At 38.0% G+C, this 20,569-nt stretch overlaps 2 protein-coding genes across 2 annotated transcripts; both read left to right on the top strand.

The window, feature by feature from the left end:
* Positions 1-2,854: 2,854 nt before the first annotated feature.
* LOC110883866 (lecithin-cholesterol acyltransferase-like 1) lies at positions 2,855-5,325 on the top strand. The gene is made up of 2 exons (XM_022131517.2): positions 2,855-3,340; positions 4,192-5,325. Exons 1-2 carry the CDS (start codon positions 2,919-2,921, stop codon positions 5,105-5,107), a joined length of 1,338 nt encoding a protein of 445 aa, XP_021987209.1. The 5' UTR covers positions 2,855-2,918; the 3' UTR covers positions 5,108-5,325.
* Positions 5,326-6,391: 1,066 nt separating this feature from the next.
* LOC110880457 (SPX and EXS domain-containing protein 5) lies at positions 6,392-8,908 on the top strand. Its single transcript, XM_022128980.1, has 5 exons — positions 6,392-6,397; positions 6,977-7,106; positions 7,940-8,105; positions 8,349-8,418; positions 8,513-8,908. The coding sequence occupies exons 1-5, from the start codon at positions 6,392-6,394 to the stop codon at positions 8,762-8,764; spliced, it is 624 nt and encodes a 207-aa protein (XP_021984672.1). The 3' UTR covers positions 8,765-8,908.
* The last annotated feature ends 11,661 nt before the right edge of the window (positions 8,909-20,569 follow it).

The following is a 20,569-nucleotide window of genomic DNA, read 5'->3' as shown; positions in this document are numbered from 1 at the left end:
ACTACTAAACAACTGACTTTTACAAACAGACAAATTTAAATTCTTATGTTTAATAAAACGCTTTATAATTTAGCCTTGTAAAAATGTGCTAAAATAGAACGGTTTATATTTATCGACGTATATGTTTATATGTTATAAAACAGACTATTCCTATCCGTTGTAAAAGATGTATCAAAATAAAAGGGTCTGTAAACGCTCCATTCTCAAGCGTTGTAAAGGATGTATCAAAATATTAGATTTAATCATAACCGTTGTTTTAATCTTTTATATAAAACGTATCATAAGAAGCATCCTAGGCAAGTATTATTTTATAATGGTGTTTTTGTTATTTGTACCATTGTTATATTGAACTACTTTAGTTAAATTTTAGACGGGTAATGGTATTTGTTTTTTGTAGAATGGATTACTGTTATTCTTCAAAAGTTGGGACTAAACGTGCAATATGGACATACCACGTGGTCCATCCAACTAATTAACCTTATTTTATTTGATCATGTAAGCAAATGAAAAAAAAATGATTGGGGTTTGTTGAATTACACTAATATAAAATAAATCGAAGTGAAAAGAAGAAACAAGAAACACACAATGAATTGAAGGGTTATTAAGATGAGAACAAGCAATCACTTCCGGTTTCGAGTTTGGTCACTTAGTTGCATGACTTAATCGGTGAGAAACTGTTTACTTAGTTACATAGACATAATTATATTAATCTTACCACTTACCTAGAACAGGATATATCCATGTACTCACACCGATCATTAACTTAACTGTTTAAACTAGGGTGTACCAGGCACGATCAGTTAACGTTCTATAAACCGTTGGTCGAATCAGCCTAGGAGTCAATCATATTAAGACGAATAATAATGACATGTATATTAAATGTTGAAACACAATGTTCATAGTCCAGTGGCTTTTGTGCATTGGGCCAAAATAGTTTTATCGTATCACTCAGTTAATTTGCAGCCCATCTTAAGCCCAGTTAATTTAACTAGCCCATATGCTAGATTTGCTGCTACACTCCATTTCAGTTACACGTTACTATAAAGTCCAGTACACATTAGCCAAGTTTATTATCTATTATAGTTTTTATTATATTTGATTTATTAATTATTTTAAGTTGGTTAGCTTTATAGTTTATTATCTATTATAGTTACTATAAACGTCTTATCATTAATATTAATTGGTTAGCTTTATTGTTTTCTTTTTTACTGTAATCTTTTTATATGAAGATGTTTGGTTTTTAGTTATTAAATACATAAAAAATATTATTCACAACTGTAGTTTTCAGTTCGGTTGAATTCTTCAAGATCACTGAGTAACCTCTCTAACCTCCGTCATGAGATCACAGAAAACACTAACCACCGTAAATGTGGAACCCTATGACCAAAACATCCCATGTTACGCTGAGCATCCACAAGAAAATCATCGAAAAAGGAGTTATAATCATTGCAAGATATTCTTTTGTTATTATCACTTGTTATGAATGCTAGAAATTACTTTTTAAAAAGATTTAATTGAATAGAGCAATGCTTTAATTTAAAACTTTTTGTGTGAAATGTAACTGAGACGGTAAAAGTCTAGATCTATATGACTTAACACTATTAAAAAAAGCACGTTAAGTAAAAGATAAAACAAACAAATAAATAATAATTAATCTTTTTGGTTGAGATCATGCCTAACAAATATAAATGAATCTTGGCAAACAAATATAGATCAATAAAAGCGATGTAAACGCTTAAAACGTTTAAAACATTTTAATCGTGCCATGATTTAACACCTAACAATAGCATTTATAGGATGCCTTCAATGTATCCAAAAATTCAAAGATCTGTAAAATGGGATATGGTGTGGAAGACTAAAGGGCTGTTTGGCAACATCTGAATGGTTAATTGCTGAACCAGTAAGAGGTCTGAACCATTAAGTGCTGAATCAGTAAGAGATCTGAACCATTAGGAGATCTAGCAAGAAGCTAGAAAACCAAACACCAAATTTTACATCGTCAAGTTTCAGATCACATACACCAATTGTTCCAATCTAGATTAATAATCTTCGACCTATTTTTGACCCATAAAAAACTTTGAGCTTTGATTTCTTCAACAATGTTGGCGATTGACCACCGTTTATTATTCAAAGTGTAGTCGTTGCGTGCCTTCCAAAGAATCCATGTAGTTGTTTGCACCACCCCGTTGAAAGCCTTTGCCTTGGTCTTGTCTCCCATTATGGTAGTAGGCGTTTTGAACAAATCTGAGAAAGAGAAAGCATATATTGGAGGTACTTTACACCACGCGAGACGATAGGCCAGATGACAGCCACGTCAGCACCCGTCAGAAAAGTGGTGTGATGCAAAAAAGGGCGAAGTGGGACGGGGTGTGAAAGGGCGGCGTTGTGTGACACGTGGCACAAACTTTTTATTATTATTATTTTATATTTATAAATTATATAAAATCTATTATATTTAAAAAAATCATTAATATTAATTAAAGAAATAACATTAATAAAAAAACATTACACATTACATGTCGAAACTCTAAATATCGACTTACACACTAAACAACCTATGTTCTCTATTTGGGTTTTATTATTGTTATTTATATGTTATATTACGTTACACGTTATGGTTTGGCATTCCATGTTACATCATTTTTATGGGTACCAAACATCACGTTACAGGCGTCAAAGAGGGGCGCTAAGGACTCTCACGTTACATCACCTTTATGGGTGCCAAACATTATTATTATTATTATTATTATTATTATTATTATTATTATTATTATTATTATTATTATTATTATTATTATTATTATTATTATTATTTTGAATGGACCATATTCATGCACATATCACGTCCTCTCACAACCACACTTTCCCCTATCTCATAACTCCAACTTCACCATCAACAATCTCCCCTTCCGAGTACAATGAGTGGAATCGCGGTCATCGGTGTAGCCGCGGTCACGATGGTTATCGCTACACTAGTAATCGCGCCACCATACACTTGCCACGCGATGATCAACAATAACCACCAGCAGCAGTTGCATCCAATAATCCTAATACCCGGAGCGGGTGGCAACCAGCTAGAAGCCCGGTTAACAACCGAGTATAAAGCGACTAGCTTGTTGTGCAACCGGTTCTACCCGCTTAACAAGGATAAAGACGGGTGGTTCAGGCTGTGGTTCGACATAGGCGTGTTGGTAGCACCGATTACCGAGTGTTTTGCCGAACGTATGACGCTTTATTATGATCAACAAATTGATGATTACAAAAATGCTCGTGGAGTGGAGACTAGAGTGTCTCAATTTGGTTCTACTCAGTCACTTCTCTACCTTGATCCTTCTTTCAAGTAATCAACCCAAAATTTTATTTTGTTATATTTTTTTTTCTAGTTTTGGATATTTAGAGAAAGAAATGGGGTTGTTTTAAAAATGATGGTAACAAAATGGGTTTGTTTTCTTTGTTTTAAGAGTTAAATGTGTTTTTAGTCTTTGTGGTTTGGACTATTTTGCCAGTTTAGTCTAAAGGTTTCATTTTTCGTTGTCGTTTTAATCCATTGGGTTAACTTCATCCATTTTTTCCATTAACGAGAAGGATAATTCGTTCATTTTATATGTAATTCTATTAACTAGAAGGGCAATTCGGCTTTATAAAATCACCAAATTGCCCTTCTCGTTAACGGAAATAATGGATGAAATTAACCAAATGGATTAAAATGGCAATGGTGAAACCTTATTGGACACACAAGTGAAAAATGTAACATTTGGACTAAACTGGCATTTAACTCTTTTTTTAGTTTTATTTTTGGTTAGTTGCTATGAAAAGCGGTTTAAAATTAAGAAAGTTAAAACTTAAGATAGCTACTTAACTAAGTGGTGGAACCCGAATTTTTAGTTAGAAGGTCAACATAAGGTTATTTTCTTTACTGGTCATAGTCAAGGGTCCAATGACGGTGACTAGGGGTATTAAAAACAGAGGTATATACAAAATAAAATATTTTTTGAGTAATATATTACATGTTATTAGAGAAAGCCAAACTGTATAAAAAAATTGATAAAGAAAAATAATAAAAAAAATTAAAAATCACCATATCAGAAATAAAATTAAAAAAAAATGTTTGTTATTGTGGTTTTCTAAAACAACTTTATTACAAAAATATAAAAAAAAAATCAAGTCAAATATAATATTTTAATTTTGCAGGCATATAACTAGTTACATGGAACCATTGGTGGAGTCTATACAACAACTTGGCTACAAAGATAGCCAGAATCTTTTCGGAGCTCCATATGATTTTCGATATGGATTGGCATCAGAAGGGCATCCTTGTAATGTCGGCACAACATTCCTCGAAAACCTAAAACATCTAGTCGAAAACGCAAGCCATGCAAACGACGGAGCTCCAGTGATCCTCGTCTCCCACAGTCTAGGAGGCTTGTTCACGCTCCAACTCCTCAACCGTAACCCACGAGCATGGCGCGAACAGTACATCAAACACTTTATTGCATTGTCCGCGCCATGGGGTGGCACAGTTGACGAGATGTTGACTTTTGCCTCAGGGAACGCACTAGGTGTTCCCTTGGTGAACCCGTTGCTGGTCAGAAATGAGCAACGGAGTTCAGAGAGTAATTTGTGGCTCATGCCACGACGAAAACAGTTTCCTCTCGAGACACCGTTGGTCGTGACACCAAAGTCAACTTACTCTTCTTTTGACATATCGCTATTCCTTAAAGATATCGGGTTTGAAGAAGGCGTGCACCCTTACGAGACTCGAATACTACCTTTGGTTGAAAAGTTGGATGCACCGGGCGTGCCGGTAACGTGTATATTCGGAAATGGTGTCCTGACACCGGAAACTTTGTATTACGGGGAAGACGGGTTTGATAAGCAGCCGGAAATCGCTTATGGAGATGGTGATGGGACGGTGAATATAGCGAGTTTGTTGGCGTTGGAGGATGAGTGGAAGGATGAGAAAGATCAGAAGCTGAAGGTGATTAAACTTGCGGGAATTTCTCACACGAACATACTCAAAGATGATACCGCGCTTGCTCAAATAATCGACGAAATCTCTACTATCAATTCCGACGTATCTTCTTCACCATTCGTTTCGAGTTCGTAGACAGTAGACAAATGTTTTGTTCATTATAGAAATTGTGACAGTGTGACATGTTGACAAAAACAAAACATTTCTAGTTATTATATGTATCTGTATATTATTATATTTACTTTTATAGGTAAATGATCAAATAAAAACAAAATTAACGTACGAAACGTACGCATTGAGGGAAAAAGCAAAAAGTGGCGGTGTCATTTTGGTAATTATCGGCAACTTCAAAATAACTGGGGAAAAAGCAAAAAGTGTCTTGTAGAGGTATTTTGAACATCTGTAGAGTAATTTTGAGCATCTGTAGAGTAATTTTGGGAAATGTAGGGTAATTATCAAATTACTCTAGTAGAGTAATTTTGGAAAATGTCTTGTAGAGTAATTTTGTTAGCATTTAGTTATGGGGTTTAGCTTTATGGTTTAGTTTTTAGCTTTTAGTTTTGGGGGGGGGGGGGGGTATAGTGTAATTTTGATAATTATCTTACACGACCAAAATTACTCTTCATGAACATTTACAATGGTTTAGGTTTTCTTAGGTTTTTTTTTTTGGGGGGGGGGGGGGGGGGGGTTAAGTGTAATTTTGATAATTACCTTACACGGCCAAAATTACTCTACATGAACATTTACAATGGTTTAGGTTTTTTTAGGTTTTTTTTTTTTTTTGAGGGGGGGGGGGTAGTGTAATTTTGATAATTACCCTACAATTTTGATAATTACCCTACACGACCAAAATTACTCTACATGAACTTTTACAAAATTACTCTACAGAAAGTTGCTGATAATTACCAAAATGCCACCGCCACTTTTTTTTTTACTTTCTTTCAATTCGTACGTTTATTTTATTTTCACAGGAACTTAACTCTACTTTTATATTCAACCCGGTTTTTGGAATTCAAATTCGAATACCCTAAAAACCGACCCAATGAACACCGCTACTTAAAATCTTGATAGGCAATGTCTCGGACCAGAATCAATAACTTTAACTCGTAAAAACACATATGATTCTACTAAAAGAAAAACAAAGTCCGGGTTTGACTTGCGATAGTCAAACCTAAGTATCACCATCCCATGTATCATATCATAATAAGCTTTCAAAGATCCATTTTTGTAACAAACATTTAAACAACCTCGAAAATATGTATCCAAATCCCCTGTTATCTACAAGATGAACACCTCCCATTTCGACAAAAAAAAAAAAAAAAAAAAAAAACGGACATATAAAACCTTTACTAAACCCACAGTACACCCGGTTGACCCAGGTTGACTCTTTACGTCATAGTTACCGCTTAATTGAAGTCCATGAAGGTAGGTCGAGGTGGTCGGTTAGTGGTTGAATCAGGCATCCGATGCTGCTGCTGTTGTGGTGGGGGCTGCTGAGTGTTTGGGTTAGTGAAGTGATGAAACATTTGCGGGTGTGGTGAATGCTGAGGTGGCAACGATTGGTTGTAGTACATTCCGTTATGTGGTCGCGTTTGACCCGTCTCGATTTTCAGCCGCTGCACTTCTGCTCTCAGGGTTTCACTCAAAGCTGTATAATGAGATGATCAGCAAAATGTTTTTTTTTTTAAATTATGTGAAATTGGGCTAACACTGATTAGAGGTGTTCGTGATCCAGTTCGGGTTTGCGGGTTTAACGGTTCGGTTTTGGAACGATTTATATTATTTTATTTTATTTAGAATCCAATTTGTATTTAAATTTTTAGAAGAGTAAAATGCCATTTTAGTCCCTGAGGTTTGGCCAGTCTTGTGACTTTCGTCCAAAGGTTTGTTTTTCCGCATCTGGATCCAAAAGGTTTGAAATCTTGTCATTTTCATCCGGCTCGTTAACTCATTCATATTTCTCCAAGTTAGGGGTATTTCCGTCATTATTGTTAACTTAAAGAGCAATTCGATGATGATTATTACACTATTGTGTTTACATTACCATTTAAACCCAACTCATTCATAGGTCGTCGGCTCTTTCAGTGTTTAAGGCAATACAAGGACACCAAGGAAAAAACTTCTCTACTAAATGGTAAACTAATATTCTGAAACTTATCCCTACTTTAGCTATTCGAATATCATATAGTTTTTTACCTGGGTAAGCAGCAGATTAATTTGTGTGATAAGTTCATTTACCCTCAAAACTTGGTATATATTCACCCTACACAAATCATAAATATACTCAGTTTCCTATTTGTGACATTTATACCCTTACCATAAAACTTGTATTACAATATGAGAATTTGGAGTACAAGGAAAAAGAGAAGGGTATAGTGGTCATATTATAAATTGTATTTAACGAAATGGGCAAATATGAAATCTTAAGTATTTTTTTAATGGATGTATTTGATATTAAAGTTTCTATAATGGCAAAAGGGTCATCTCCTAAGTAGTTAATGCGGTAAAATATTGGATATCGGTCAAGGACCGATATTTGAGATATCGGTTGTTAGTATCATGCTAAATTTATATGTATAGCAATTTAACACTAACAATTGTAACAAGTAAGAACTGACTAAGACTTAAAACACTAACCTTTAACAGTAACAACTAAAACACTAATAGCAGCAATAAGAAGAAAAATGAACGGTAGAAATAAGGATGGTACTGATATCAGGAAAATCGGTGATTTATTGATCAAATATCGGTCTTATATCGGAGAATGTCGCTGATATTATCGGTACCGATATTCTGACCAATATTTTGTACCGCTATCTCGGCAGGGGACCGATTACCGATATATCACTGATATATCGGTTGATATATCGGGATGTTAAAATGTCAAAAGGCTCTTGTTGCATATTCCTAATATTTAAAAATTTGATTATAATGAAGAATTTAATCAGTTTTCTTGTATGGTTTCAGCATTGAAGTATTCAACTGCTGTACCGGTGATTTTTCTTTCCGCGTTGAAGTATCATGTGTTCCCTGATAATTGGATTAACTTCTACCGGCCTCTCTGGTTACTCTCAAGTTTTTTGAATTCTTTGTACTCGTTTTACTGGGATATCACTCGAGATTGGGATTTGAGGTAAAGTAAATCTTTGTTTTTTCTAACTAAATAAACATCATATAATCCATTAATATTTCATGTATTTTAAAAAAAATACAAAGCAAGTAGGCTATTTAGTTTTTGTTACTTGTACGTCAAGTTGAAACTGAAACTGCGCATTGGTGTTCAAATATGAAACTTTAGAGCAAATTTTTATTTAGTTTCTATTTTATATGTTAAGCAGTACTTTTTAAAACCATTTCTTTTTTCCTTATTTACCAGCGGCTTTACTCGGATCTTCAAGTTCACCAAACCGCATCTCGTCTCACAATTGATTTACGGACAAAATTGGGTTAGAATCATCTAATCTTACAACAAGTAGATTATTATTGTACCATTGTTTTGGTAATCATGACATGTCTATTTTTTTTTTTAATTTTTGGCAGGTATACCTTTGGGTGATAGGTAGCAATCTGATATTAAGGTGCACTTGGACATACAAGTTATCAGCCCATCTTCGCCATAATTACTTGACGGTTTTTGCAATTACGGCATTGGAGATTTTCCGCAGATTCCAATGGGCTTTTTTCCGGGTCGAAAACGAGTGGAACAAAATGAACTCTAAACAAAATGTTCAGATGCAAGACATATCAGGTGAAGAAGAAAAACTACTCAACTTGAACAATCACAATGTATAGACATATATTTGACCCACCATATCATATTTGACCTACGGACTTTATTCGGTCGGATTGAGTTCTTGTTTCTTATTTTTTCAATATTTGGTAAAACTTGGTTTTTGTATCTTTGATCTTGGAGAAATGGTAACTAGGCTTAGTCAAGGTATTGGGAATGGTTATCATGCTGCTAACAAAAGTTGATTCCTTAACAATGTTGGGATCTTGAATTTCTTTCATCTTGGCCATGTAATAAAATTATACATGCAACACCTGAAACATCCGACAAGAATAATTCTATCTCTAGGTCGTATTATATTAAGGTGTTGCTAAATGCACTCCCATTTTTTTAAATTTCACTGGTTGCACTCCCCCATGAAGTTTGTAAATAAATACAATTAACCCTTGTATTTTCTATTTTTTTGAAAATTTTTATTAGAATATGTAGGGGTTTATCTACTTGCCATAATTTGAATATTTAGATATACATATGAATACATAACGAGGGATCCCTTCACTTTTGGATGTGAAAGAAACTTTACAGCATTCTGCACTTGGTCATCTCTTATTGGTTCTTTGTTGACAAATATGGATGCGTCTTTGGTAGCCGCTTTGTCAGCATCTTGTTGTTCATTAGTCACTGGTTTTACAGCCTCTGGAACTGCAGTTATAACTAATTATGTAAGTTTATGAATAAAAAGATAATTATTTATAAGGAAAAAAGAAAGATTTGAGTAGCACAGACTACAAATCAAAGGAAAACAATTCAAGCACACAAAGCAGCTGTTCTTCTTTGCATATTTTACAAGCACCGAGTAATAATATATCAAACTATCATAGCAAACCTACTGACATGATGTATAGGCAATCGAGAGCCATTAACAACATAAAATAGGTTAAAAGTATAGCAAGATTAACAGCAGCAGCAACAGAAGTTGTAATGCTATATAAATCGGCAAAACTCGAAGTAGAAAACAACAAGTGATGTATATCGAGAGCTGTTAAAAAAAACTTAAACAAAACAGTCAACAAATAATTCAAAACAAAATCATCCGGGTGAAAAGAGAAAGATACTTAAACCAAAAATCAAGAATTGAAAAAAAAAACAGGGAATAAACCAAAAAAAAAAAAAAAAAACCGTAAACAATTGAAGAAAACAATAATATATAAAAGGTAAAGGGTGGAATTTAAAAAATTATAAAAGTGAAATTTTTTAGAAATGGAGGTGGCAACAGGACTGAAGAAACACAGATTTAATTACGAGACTAATTAGTTGGGTTTATGTTTCTACCATGATGGTTAATCTTCTAATGATTATCTAAGCTTCGTCTGGAACGTAAGATCCTGCAAAACAGAACACCGTTATTCGTTAAGAGGAGAATATGGGGGTTTCCCTCTTAACCGGGCTCCGGCGTGAGAATAAGCGACTGCTTTGGGGAAGATAATTAAGTATTAAGAGTGAGAGTAGAGGGAATTGAATGTTTAACCTGTGAAGTGAGGTCTCTATTTATAGCCGGAGAGGTGTAAGAGGATGTGGGCTGATGGGCCTTGGGCCGGAAGGCGACAACATAGCGGATATGCTCCTTGTCTCATTGGTGTCGACCGTAAGTGGCTTCTAGAAGTTCTCCGGCGCTGGCGCGTCTTGATTGGAGCCACGTGTCGCTGTTGTCGGCCTTGTTGTCCTTCTGCCATCAGCAGACAAGTGGAGATCGTGGGGCAGATGTCTCTGCCCTTTGATTGGTGCCACGTAGGTGTCCTTATGTACCTTCCGTCTTCTGCACGTCAGACGATCGTGGTGCACGATTGAACAGAGCCTGCAACATGCGGATTGGCTCCTTTTTCCTGCCACCTGGACCTCTTGTACCTACCGACTCTAGTCTTGCGCTGCAACCTTTAGGCGATTCTTGCTGATCAGAGAACTAGGTTGCGCAGTTTTACAGGTACTGAGGACTCCTTACCAGAATGCTAAGTGTCGTAATTGTATTTCCCTTCTGGCTGGACCTCGCGCCTTGTTAGTGGAATGTGGCGTAGCTCGCGCGAGGTTGCTACTAAGAGAATTGTTGAATAAGGAGTATGGCCCTGCGCGTAGCCTTGATGAAGGCTTGCGCGGCTTTTTTGGGGCCATACCCCTTCAAGTCCCCCCAGTCCAGTGCTGCACCATGCGCAAGGCAAGTGGTTGGAGCTCTGGACTTAGAAAAAGAAAGTTGCAGAGATTGCTCACTTTTTGATATGTAGGTGCGCGCGTGTAAGTGCCTTTCAGAGCTGATAGTGCGCGGATACCTTGGATACTAGGTATATTGCGCGCCCCTCAGTAACTTCTTTGTTAAGTGTTAGGGAATTTGGGCGGGAAATTCCTCGAAATTTGAATTCTGACGGTTTGGTGGGATCGTCTCTGATTGTGACGTTTGAGTTGACTCCTGGCACGGATGTCATCATGCTGGTTCTGACGGTTCCACTTTCCGTCAGGAGAGTGAGGTCCACGCGCGCGTGGTAACCGTCACTCCGGGTTTTACGCCTTACGTGGCATCCTCTCGTTGGCCACGTGTGCGGCAAATACGGCACGTTTACCCATCGCATTAAATGCGATGGGTATATATATCCGACGAGATAAGGAGGATTCACTCGTCCTATACTCTTTCCACCCTTTTCTCTCCAATCACCTTCATCTAGTCTTCAAATCTTCAAACCTTCGTAGCAGATCTTCAAGTTATCTCCTTCATATCTTCAAGTTTGTTCTTGAATATTCAACTTTTATCCAAGAACACCGATGGCTGAAGAACATCGAGAAGAAAATCCTGGAGATGAGAGCCCTGTCCCGGTTCTCCGGTGGGATTTGGGTCTTTTCGAGCAGATAGTGCGGGGGTTCCGGTTTCCACCGGAGTGGGATGCCAAATACCCCGGTCAAAACCAGACGGCTGCCGATGCGTCGGCAGGCTATATCACTTTGTTCGAAGATTTCTTTCACCAGGGGAATTTCCGGCTGCCGGCGACAAACTACATGGCTCATATTTTGCAGTTCTATGGGTTTCACATTTCTTAGATGAGCCCACCTGGGATGGTTAGGGTTCGACACTTCGAGTTCTTGTGTCGATCCCATGGTGTTGAACCTACTGTGGAGAGGTTCCGTGCTTTTTACCAACTTATCAGGAATATGGGCTTCTTCTCCTTTGCAAGTCGGGGAGCCGTGAAGAAGATACTGCTGAATCCTCCCAAGAGTTTCCATGACTGGAAACCGAAATTTTTCTATATTCGCGAAGAGGTGATCCCGATTGCTATGACCTTACGCGCTTGGTCCGAGCCGATATTGAAAGAAGATCTGCCAATTCCCAAGCATGAAAGGTGGTATCAACTGTTGGTGCACTACATCTGTTGATTGCGTCTAGGTGTCTAGGATCAGTTCTTACATCGTATTGTATAGCATAGGGCATGAAATACGAGAAAACAGGAGTCTGTATAGGTTTTATGAGTTAGGTCCGCTCATAGGGTCATGAGGTTCCTGGTTCGCTTATTTGTCATGATGGTCCGCTTATGTGTACCATTGTAGTCCGCTCTTATGGTCATGTGACACATAAGCGGACCCAAAACTCTATATATAGTAACCTCATGAGCGGTCCTCAGTAGTTGTTGTCGAATTCCACGCCGAAGCTCTGCCGGTGTGACGATTGCGCTGTAAAACGTTTCAAATCAATAAAACAAGCAGTTAGGAGGAAGAACAAGCTATATCTACTTGCATTTCTTATTATTCCACATCTGAAACGCAAGAGACAACCTCTGAACGACTCGTTCGGGTCAGCAAACGATCCTACAAGTGGTATCAGAGCTTGGGAGGAGGTTTTCTGCAGATTATAGCCGGATTTCATCGATTTTTCTCACTTCTACACCTTCTTTTCTTCGTTCGGAAAGTTTTAACGGTCGGAATCGTCTCAAAACACTGACCATTTCATTCCATTAAAAGTTCATACATTTCATACATTTAACAAATCTTAATCAACTACTCAATTTGCTAAGTAGAACATTAGTACAGAGAACAAAATGACCCCTAAAACAATCTTCAAACTTTTGTTTTCTGAAATGACTCGTTGAAGCTTTTCTTGCAGGTCCCTGTTGTTAACTCCCAACTCGCTATGATTTTCTTCATGATGCAGGGCTACAGAAGACACGTACAAAGGGGGCTCAGCCCAACACACGAACCCACAACTATTACCCGGACGAGTGCAGCAATGGAAGCGTCGGCCTGGATTTTGGGAAGTCCTCGAGGTACGGATCTTAGTTTCGAACCCACATACACAGTAAACCATGATGAATTCCAACTTAGGGTTTGTACACGAACGATTTTAGACAGGGGACGTCTGTGGATTTTGATGAATTGAGGAAGAAGATGAGTTGTGGTGAATTAGGGTTTTCAAAAGGGTGAAATGTGTTTATATAGTAGGGTAAAAAAAATGGATCAAAATGGCAATGTTTAAAACGTTTTTAGTTAATCCCCAAAATACCCCTGGTTACAGATGGGGTTTATGGACGGAGTTAGCCATTTTGATCAAAATGGCAACAAAATGTAAAAGTCAGGGACCCAGAGGCAAAAAAAAAAACTATTTGGACTAAAATGGCAAATTTGGACAAAACTCAGGGACTAAAATGGCAATTTACTCAAAAGAGAGGGAATGCCATTGAAAGCCAAACTACAACGTATAGCCTTATTATATTAGGGTAAATTACAATTTTCGTCCTTTATGTTTGTATCGAATTGCAATGTATAGTCTTTAACTTCAATAATTACACTCACAATCCTTTATTTGGAACACTAATTACACATTTCGCCCTTTACCACTAACTAGGTTAAAAATTCAAGTTATGTCTGATCATGTGACTTTGCACATAGGGTAGATCGGTAATTTTACTCATTTATTTAAAAAATTTTTAAAAAATTATATAATATACACATACAACCATGTCTTCTTCTCTCAGCTAATCCCATCTCTTCAACCAACTCACCACCACCAAATTCAGCCACCACCACCACCACCATCGTATCCCAGCCACCACCACCGAATCGAGCCCCACCACCACCAGCTGCCGTATGCAACCAACCCCCACCACCATCGGATCCAGTCACCACAAACACATCTCTAAACACACACAACTCCACCACGGCACCACCACCGAAGGCTGAAGAACATCGAGAAGAAAATCCTGGAGATGAGAGCCCTGTCCCGGTTCTCCGGTGGGATTTGGGTCTTTTCGAGCAGATAGTGCGGGGGTTCCGGTTTCCACCGGAGTGGGATGCCAAATACCCCGGTCAAAACCAGACGGCTGCCGATGCGTCGGCAGGCTATATCACTTTGTTCGAAGATTTCTTTCACCAGGGGAATTTCCGGCTGCCGGCGACAAACTACATGGCTCATATTTTGCAGTTCTATGGGTTTCACATTTCTTAGATGAGCCCACCTGGGATGGTTAGGGTTCGACACTTCGAGTTCTTGTGTCGATCCCATGGTGTTGAACCTACTGTGGAGAGGTTCCGTGCTTTTTACCAACTTATCAGGAATATGGGCTTCTTCTCCTTTGCAAGTCGGGGAGCCGTGAAGAAGATACTGCTGAATCCTCCCAAGAGTTTCCATGACTGGAAACCGAAATTTTTCTATATTCGCGAAGAGGTGATCCCGATTGCTATGACCTTCCGCGCTTGGTCCGAGCCGATATTGAAAGAAGATCTGCCAATTCCCAAGCATGAAAGGTGGTATCAACTGTTGGTGCACTACATCTGTTGATTGCGTCTAGGTGTCTAGGATTAGTTCTTACATCGTATTGTATAGCATAGGGCATGAAATACGAGAAAATAGGAGTCTGTATAGGTTTTATGAGTTAGGTCCGCTCATAGGGTCATGAGGTTCCTGGTTCGCTTATTTGTCATGATGGTCCGCTTATGTGTACCATTGTGGTCCGCTCTTATGGTCATGTGACACATAAGCGGACCCAAAACTCTATATATAGTAACCTCATGAGCGGTCCTCAGTAGTTGTTGTCGAATTCCACGCCGAAGCTCTGCCGGTGTGACGATTGCGCTGTAAAACGTTTCAAATCAATAAAACAAGCAGTTAGGAGGAAGAACAAGCTATATCTACTTGCATTTCTAATTATTCCACATCTGAAACGCAAGAGACAACCTCTGAACGACTCGTTCGGGTCAGCAAACGATCCTACAAGTGGTATCAGAGCTTGGGAGGAGGTTTTCTGCAGATTATAGCCGGATTTCATCGATTTTTCTCACTTCTACACCTTCTTTTCTTCGTTCGGAAAGTTTTAACGGTCGGAATCGTCTCAAAATTTCAAGGATTGTGCGCATATGTATAACGACAAACCCTGGAAAGTTTCGTGTCAAAATTCGGAGTTTTAACAGGTCAAATCATGTTCGTTTTATGGTTCGCTCGTACTGACGTCATCTAGATTCGCTCTTAGGTCACATTCTAGTTCGCTCCTTTGTACAACTTTGGGTCTGGTTCGCTCCAAATTGGTATTGTTGGTTCGCTCCAAAGTACACTTTTAGGTCCGCTTATCTGTCAAGACAGGTCCGCTTATTTGGTCTTGATCCGGTCCGCTCCAAAAGCATTTGATTGGTTCGCTTATAAGTCGGTCCGCTTATCAGGCTTGTCTGGTCCGCTTATCTTGCTGGTTCGCTCCAAGAGATTTGGTTGGATCGCTTATTGTACTAGATTCGCTTATCTGTCATTTGTCTTGAAATTTGTGCCATTTGATCATGGATACCGAGTTCTACAACGCTTTTGCTACATCGACTACTCCAGCCGCAATTGCTCAAGCAATGAATTTAGAAAACGAGACGGGAACGACTCAAAAGCCCCCTAGATTGATGAGCATTGAGGAGTATTATGGGTGGAAGGATCGGTTTGAAACCTGGGTTCAAGCCAATCATCTCAGATCATGGGAGTGTATATTGAAGAAGTACACATTGCCTCGAACAGATTTACAAGTCATTAAAGAAATATCCGAGTTTACCGATCAAGAACGAGCAATGTATAGAGCCGAGAAAATGATGATCAGTTTGTTGCAGCAGGCTATAAAGGAAGATATATTCATCTTGTTACAGCACGACAAGACTGCTAAGTCGATATGGGATGCTCTTAGGGTTAAATTTGAGGGAAGCGAAAACATGATCAAAAGCAAGAAAGCATTGTTAAAGAAAGAGTTCGATTTGTTTAGCAGTTTGCCGGGAGAGGATACTAAGAAGTTGATCGAGAGATAATGTCACTTGGTGCGATCACTGTCTATGTTGGGAGTTGAAAAAGGTCGTGAGGAATGGGTGGATAAATTGGCTGACGCGTTACCTCAGAAAGAATGGGGAACATATTTGATGATTTTAAAGAACACTGGTGTGTATGACGGGCTGACTATTTCACAGTTCATTGAGAAAATTGAGAGTCAGGATCTTGAACAGCAAAAGATCGCGAGAATGAACAGTCCGAGTGGTCAACAGGACGTGAAGATGTACTACAGGGGTAGTGTTCCAGTTACTGAATCTGAAAGAAGTCCGAAAATTCAAACTGCATTCAGTGCTGGTGATTCAACTGAAAAAGGTGATCAGGGTTCGAACAAGAGCAGCAGCGGGTTTTCATCGTTTCCAAGTGTGAATCCAAAAGAGACTAACACTAGTTTTCAGTCTCAGAGTACAAAAACCGGAAATGGATACATGATTCAATGCAACATAGCTCTTAATCTTCCAGAAGGTCAAAGCTTCTCTGAAGACACTGCTAAAGACCACATGGCACTTCTGGGTTCAGTTCTGTTAGCCTATGAAGGTCTTGTTGCTGGTCGGATTGGAAATCCTATGCTCACCAAAGAGGATTACGATCAAATAGACGCTGAGGAAATGGAACTCATGGATATCAAATGGTGTCTCGCAAGTGTTCTTCGACGAGCTGAGAAATTCAAAACCATTACCGGGAGAAATGACTTTCTAGATGCTCATGTTTCAACTTTAGGTTTTGATAAATCTAAAGTTACTTGTTTTCGATGCAGGGAGAAAGGCCATTTCAAACGGGAGTGCAAAGGAAGAGAAGCTAGCGGAGCACAGAATCCATTCGGGAAAGATGATTACTACCGTAAAGCTATCTATCAGCAAGTTGGTCAATCCCAAGAACCACAGACAGCTCACGGGAGAAAGATTGACGATCCCAAGAGAGCATGTTTGGTAGATTTCAGCTGGAGTAATTACATATCATCTGAAGCCACAACAGCACGCATTATCAATCAAGATGATGAGAAACTACCAGAAGGTTTTAGTTGGGATATGTTTGTGGATGAGAAGGGAGAGTTTAAAGCTTTCATTGCCAAGATCGTCCGAGAGCCAGATTTGTTTGCTACTTGGATGAAATCTATTGGAGAGACTGTGAAAAGTGAAGATGAAAAATCTGTGTCATCTGAAAGTTCAGATAGTACTAATAAACTTTCAGAACATTCTGGGGAAGTTTCAAAAAGTTCAGATGAAGGTTTACAGGGTTCAGATGAAGATTTACAGATTTCTGATAAAAGCGTACAAAATGAAAATGTTCAAGTAAAAGAAGTTGTTTTTGATAAAACACCATCTGATTCTGATGTATCAGATGGTGATTCTGATTAGTCTGTACAGTTTGATCAATCACCTGATAACAGCAGCAGTGATGATGAGGAAGAAAAACACATAAATGTTGCAAAAACTCATCTTTCTCCTGAAAGTTTTCATTTCTATTTTGCAGAAAGAATGGAGAAACTGAAAGAGAAACGAGCTGCTAAAGAACAACAATCCGAATCTGAAGGTGATATTCAAAACGCTGAGAATGTTGCTGAGAAGATTACTGAGGTTGTGAAAGAAGAAGAAAAGGTGATTGAAGTAGCAAAAGTGGTAGAAGTTGTTAAAACAATCGAAGTTGAGAAGATTGTTGAAGTCGTCAAGCCGTGTGAGAAGTGCTTGGAAAATTGCAAGAATTGTGCAGCTAAAGACGACATCATAGCCGAGTACGAGAAGAAAAAGGAACAGTTACTGTTCAACCTCAACTATGTGAAAGAATCTTACGATGTTTTGAATAAAACAGTAACTGGTCTCCAAAAGACTAACTCTGAGAGAGAACAAGCGCTGACGATGTTGAATGCAGTTTTAATGACAAAACAAAAAGCAATAAACTTTTACATCGAAGAGAGTGCTAAGTGGAAGCAAGAGTTGGAGACGGAAAAGATAGAGAATGAGAGAATTAGACGCTTATTGCAAAGTTATTCTAGTTCTGATTATCTCATTGATCGTATTTACCCAACTGTTGCAGGAATGGAAGCTTTCAAAGATGAAAAGCTAAAAGACAAGAAAGACTGTGGTAAGAAATCGACTGTTAGTTACAACAAATGTCCGCCTCCGATTTGGGATGGTTATTCACCTAGGAGACCAAATGAGGAGCAATTGGAAAAAGCAGTCAATATAAAGCTTAAAACCGACACAACTGACGTTCTACCAGATAACATTGATGTCACGTATACCTCGTCCGATACTGATCATGAGTCTGAATTAATCAAAAAGGTGGTCGATCAGGTGTTGGATATTGATGAGGAGTCTGAGTCGAAATCAGGGTCTGGAAAGTCAAAGTCGTCAGTCAACAGTCAAAATTCGTCGGATAAACGGTCTTATAGTAAAGAATTTTTATTGTCAAAGGCAGATTTGAATGATGAAACATTCGAAGTTGTGTATACTTTGAATGGTTCAGACAAATTATATTACAATAAAGAGTTCCCAATAATGAGTATTAAAACGGAACTAATAAACAAAACGTTCAAACTAATAGAGGTTAATATTCCAGAATTAAAAGTATTGAAAAGTTTTGAAAAATCTAAAAATTACACTTCTAGAGTTCAGCAACGTTTAAATAAGAAAAAGGGCAACAATTCTGGTCTTGGTTTTCAAAAGAAACCTAACCAAAATCGTAGCTACAAAAAGAAAGGTCTTGGTTTTGTTCCATCAGAAAATGACAGAAATATGAAAAATTCTAAAACAAAATCTGAATTTGTGTCAGGTGGGAGTGCTGAGGAGGAACAACAGAAACCGTTCTGGAAACAATCTAACCAGGAGTTTCTTGCTGAGAAAAAGAAGAATGGAGTTGATATTTGTTATCAAAGAGAGACTAGAACCTGTTATAGATGTAATGAAGCTGGTCACATTGCATGGAATTGCTCAAAAAATATCCAATCAAAACAGGGAGTTTCTCAGAAGTTGAAAGAAAAAGTTGTTGATGTTGACACACCAACCAATAGACCTAAAATTTTTGAGAATTCAAAATTCGAGGTTGGTGAGTGTTCTAAGAAGAACAAATATGAGAAGAAAGTAAAAGACAACCAGGTGTGGGTTGCAAAGAAAGGTGAAGTGAATGTCGGCGATGAATCTGGTTCCACAAAGCCAGAAGAGCCACAGATTGAAAAGAAGATTTTAGTGAATGATGAGGAGTTTCCATCATTGAAGTTTGAGGAAGTGAAGAAGAAAGTGGGAAAAACTGAGATTTCAAATCAGTTTTATAAAGAAAAAGATGAATTTGATGTCGAGAAAACATTCAACGGGAATGTTAAGAAGATATTTGGGAAAATGTTGAGTGGGAGAGCTAAAGGGGTAAAAGATTTTTACGCGACTAAAAAGGCAACATATAACCCTACGGCTCAAGAGCTGAAAGCCATCAAGTCTGAGAAGACTTGGATGGAAGTCTGCTTCCCATGATAGTCGAAGGACTATGCCGGAGATCCCAAGTTTATATCGTGGATCATGAATCGGCATCTTTCTAGTGTTTGCTTAGTTTGTTTCAAAGAATTTGAATAGTGTTTTGGATTTTGCAGGTTGAAGGACTACGCCGGAGCTTCCAGGTTGGTAAGTGCGAAGCAGGAATCGACATCCTGATTGGTAAAATGGTGATGTGGACGTAACATTCCTACAAGTGGTAACGTTGATCTTACAAATGGTATTTGTGGTTATATTTTGAGATGTTTGTATTTTTACAAGTGGTACAGAAGGTTCTAAAATGCAAATGGTAAATCAGGGACATTAAATTGTACTTGATTTACTATTCATGGCAAAAGATAGACAAGATAATGAACCACATCCCTGTTCTTAAAATTGATAAATCAACAAGTGATTTTTATCAACACAAACTCTTTTTCCGGAAAAGTCATTTCGATTAAAACAAACTTAAGTGTTTTGAAATCTAAATGAGAAAATGGTTTGTGATAGGGGGAGTTCTGATTGTTTGTGCCGAGTGAATGGCGATTTGAGGTGATTTGATGTCAGTTGTCAAGTTTCTGTACAGTTTGTGTTGCATTTTATATTTTCATTTTTAAGTCTAGAGTCTTTTTATTTTCAAATTTCCGTTGAAATGTGTTTGCATTTTAGGGGGAGTAGGGAAATTTTAGAAAATCCAAAAACATTTGAAAATTTGAAAAAGCCAAAAACATGATAAAATTCAAAAATGAGTTTCGTTGTGAAAAGAGGAAATGATAGTACATCAGTGGACTATCACGGCACGCTAAAGAAATGTAAAGTTTAAATGTGATAAAAGATCTTACTGCGGATGTGTCAGTAGATTTTCGCACATTTAGTAAGTTGAAAAGAGATATAAACCTAATTCAAACTTGCTTAATTCGTGGGTAACTATTCTTGGATATATGGGTAACCCCCGAAATCTTGTTTGAAAGGTCCCATATTCTGAGATACTAGGTCTTTATACTCAGTGATATCTGGGGTATTATCACGGGACTTCTGCTGAATGGAAGTTCTGACCTAGTCCCCGGATAATACTTTCTGCAAATGCTTGA

Source organism: Helianthus annuus, chromosome 10 (genome assembly GCF_002127325.2).
Source record: "Helianthus annuus cultivar XRQ/B chromosome 10, HanXRQr2.0-SUNRISE, whole genome shotgun sequence".
Lineage (NCBI taxonomy): Eukaryota > Viridiplantae > Streptophyta > Magnoliopsida > Asterales > Asteraceae > Helianthus > Helianthus annuus.
The sequence above is the reverse complement of the archived record's forward strand: the minus strand, read 5'-3'. Positions and strand labels throughout refer to the sequence as shown.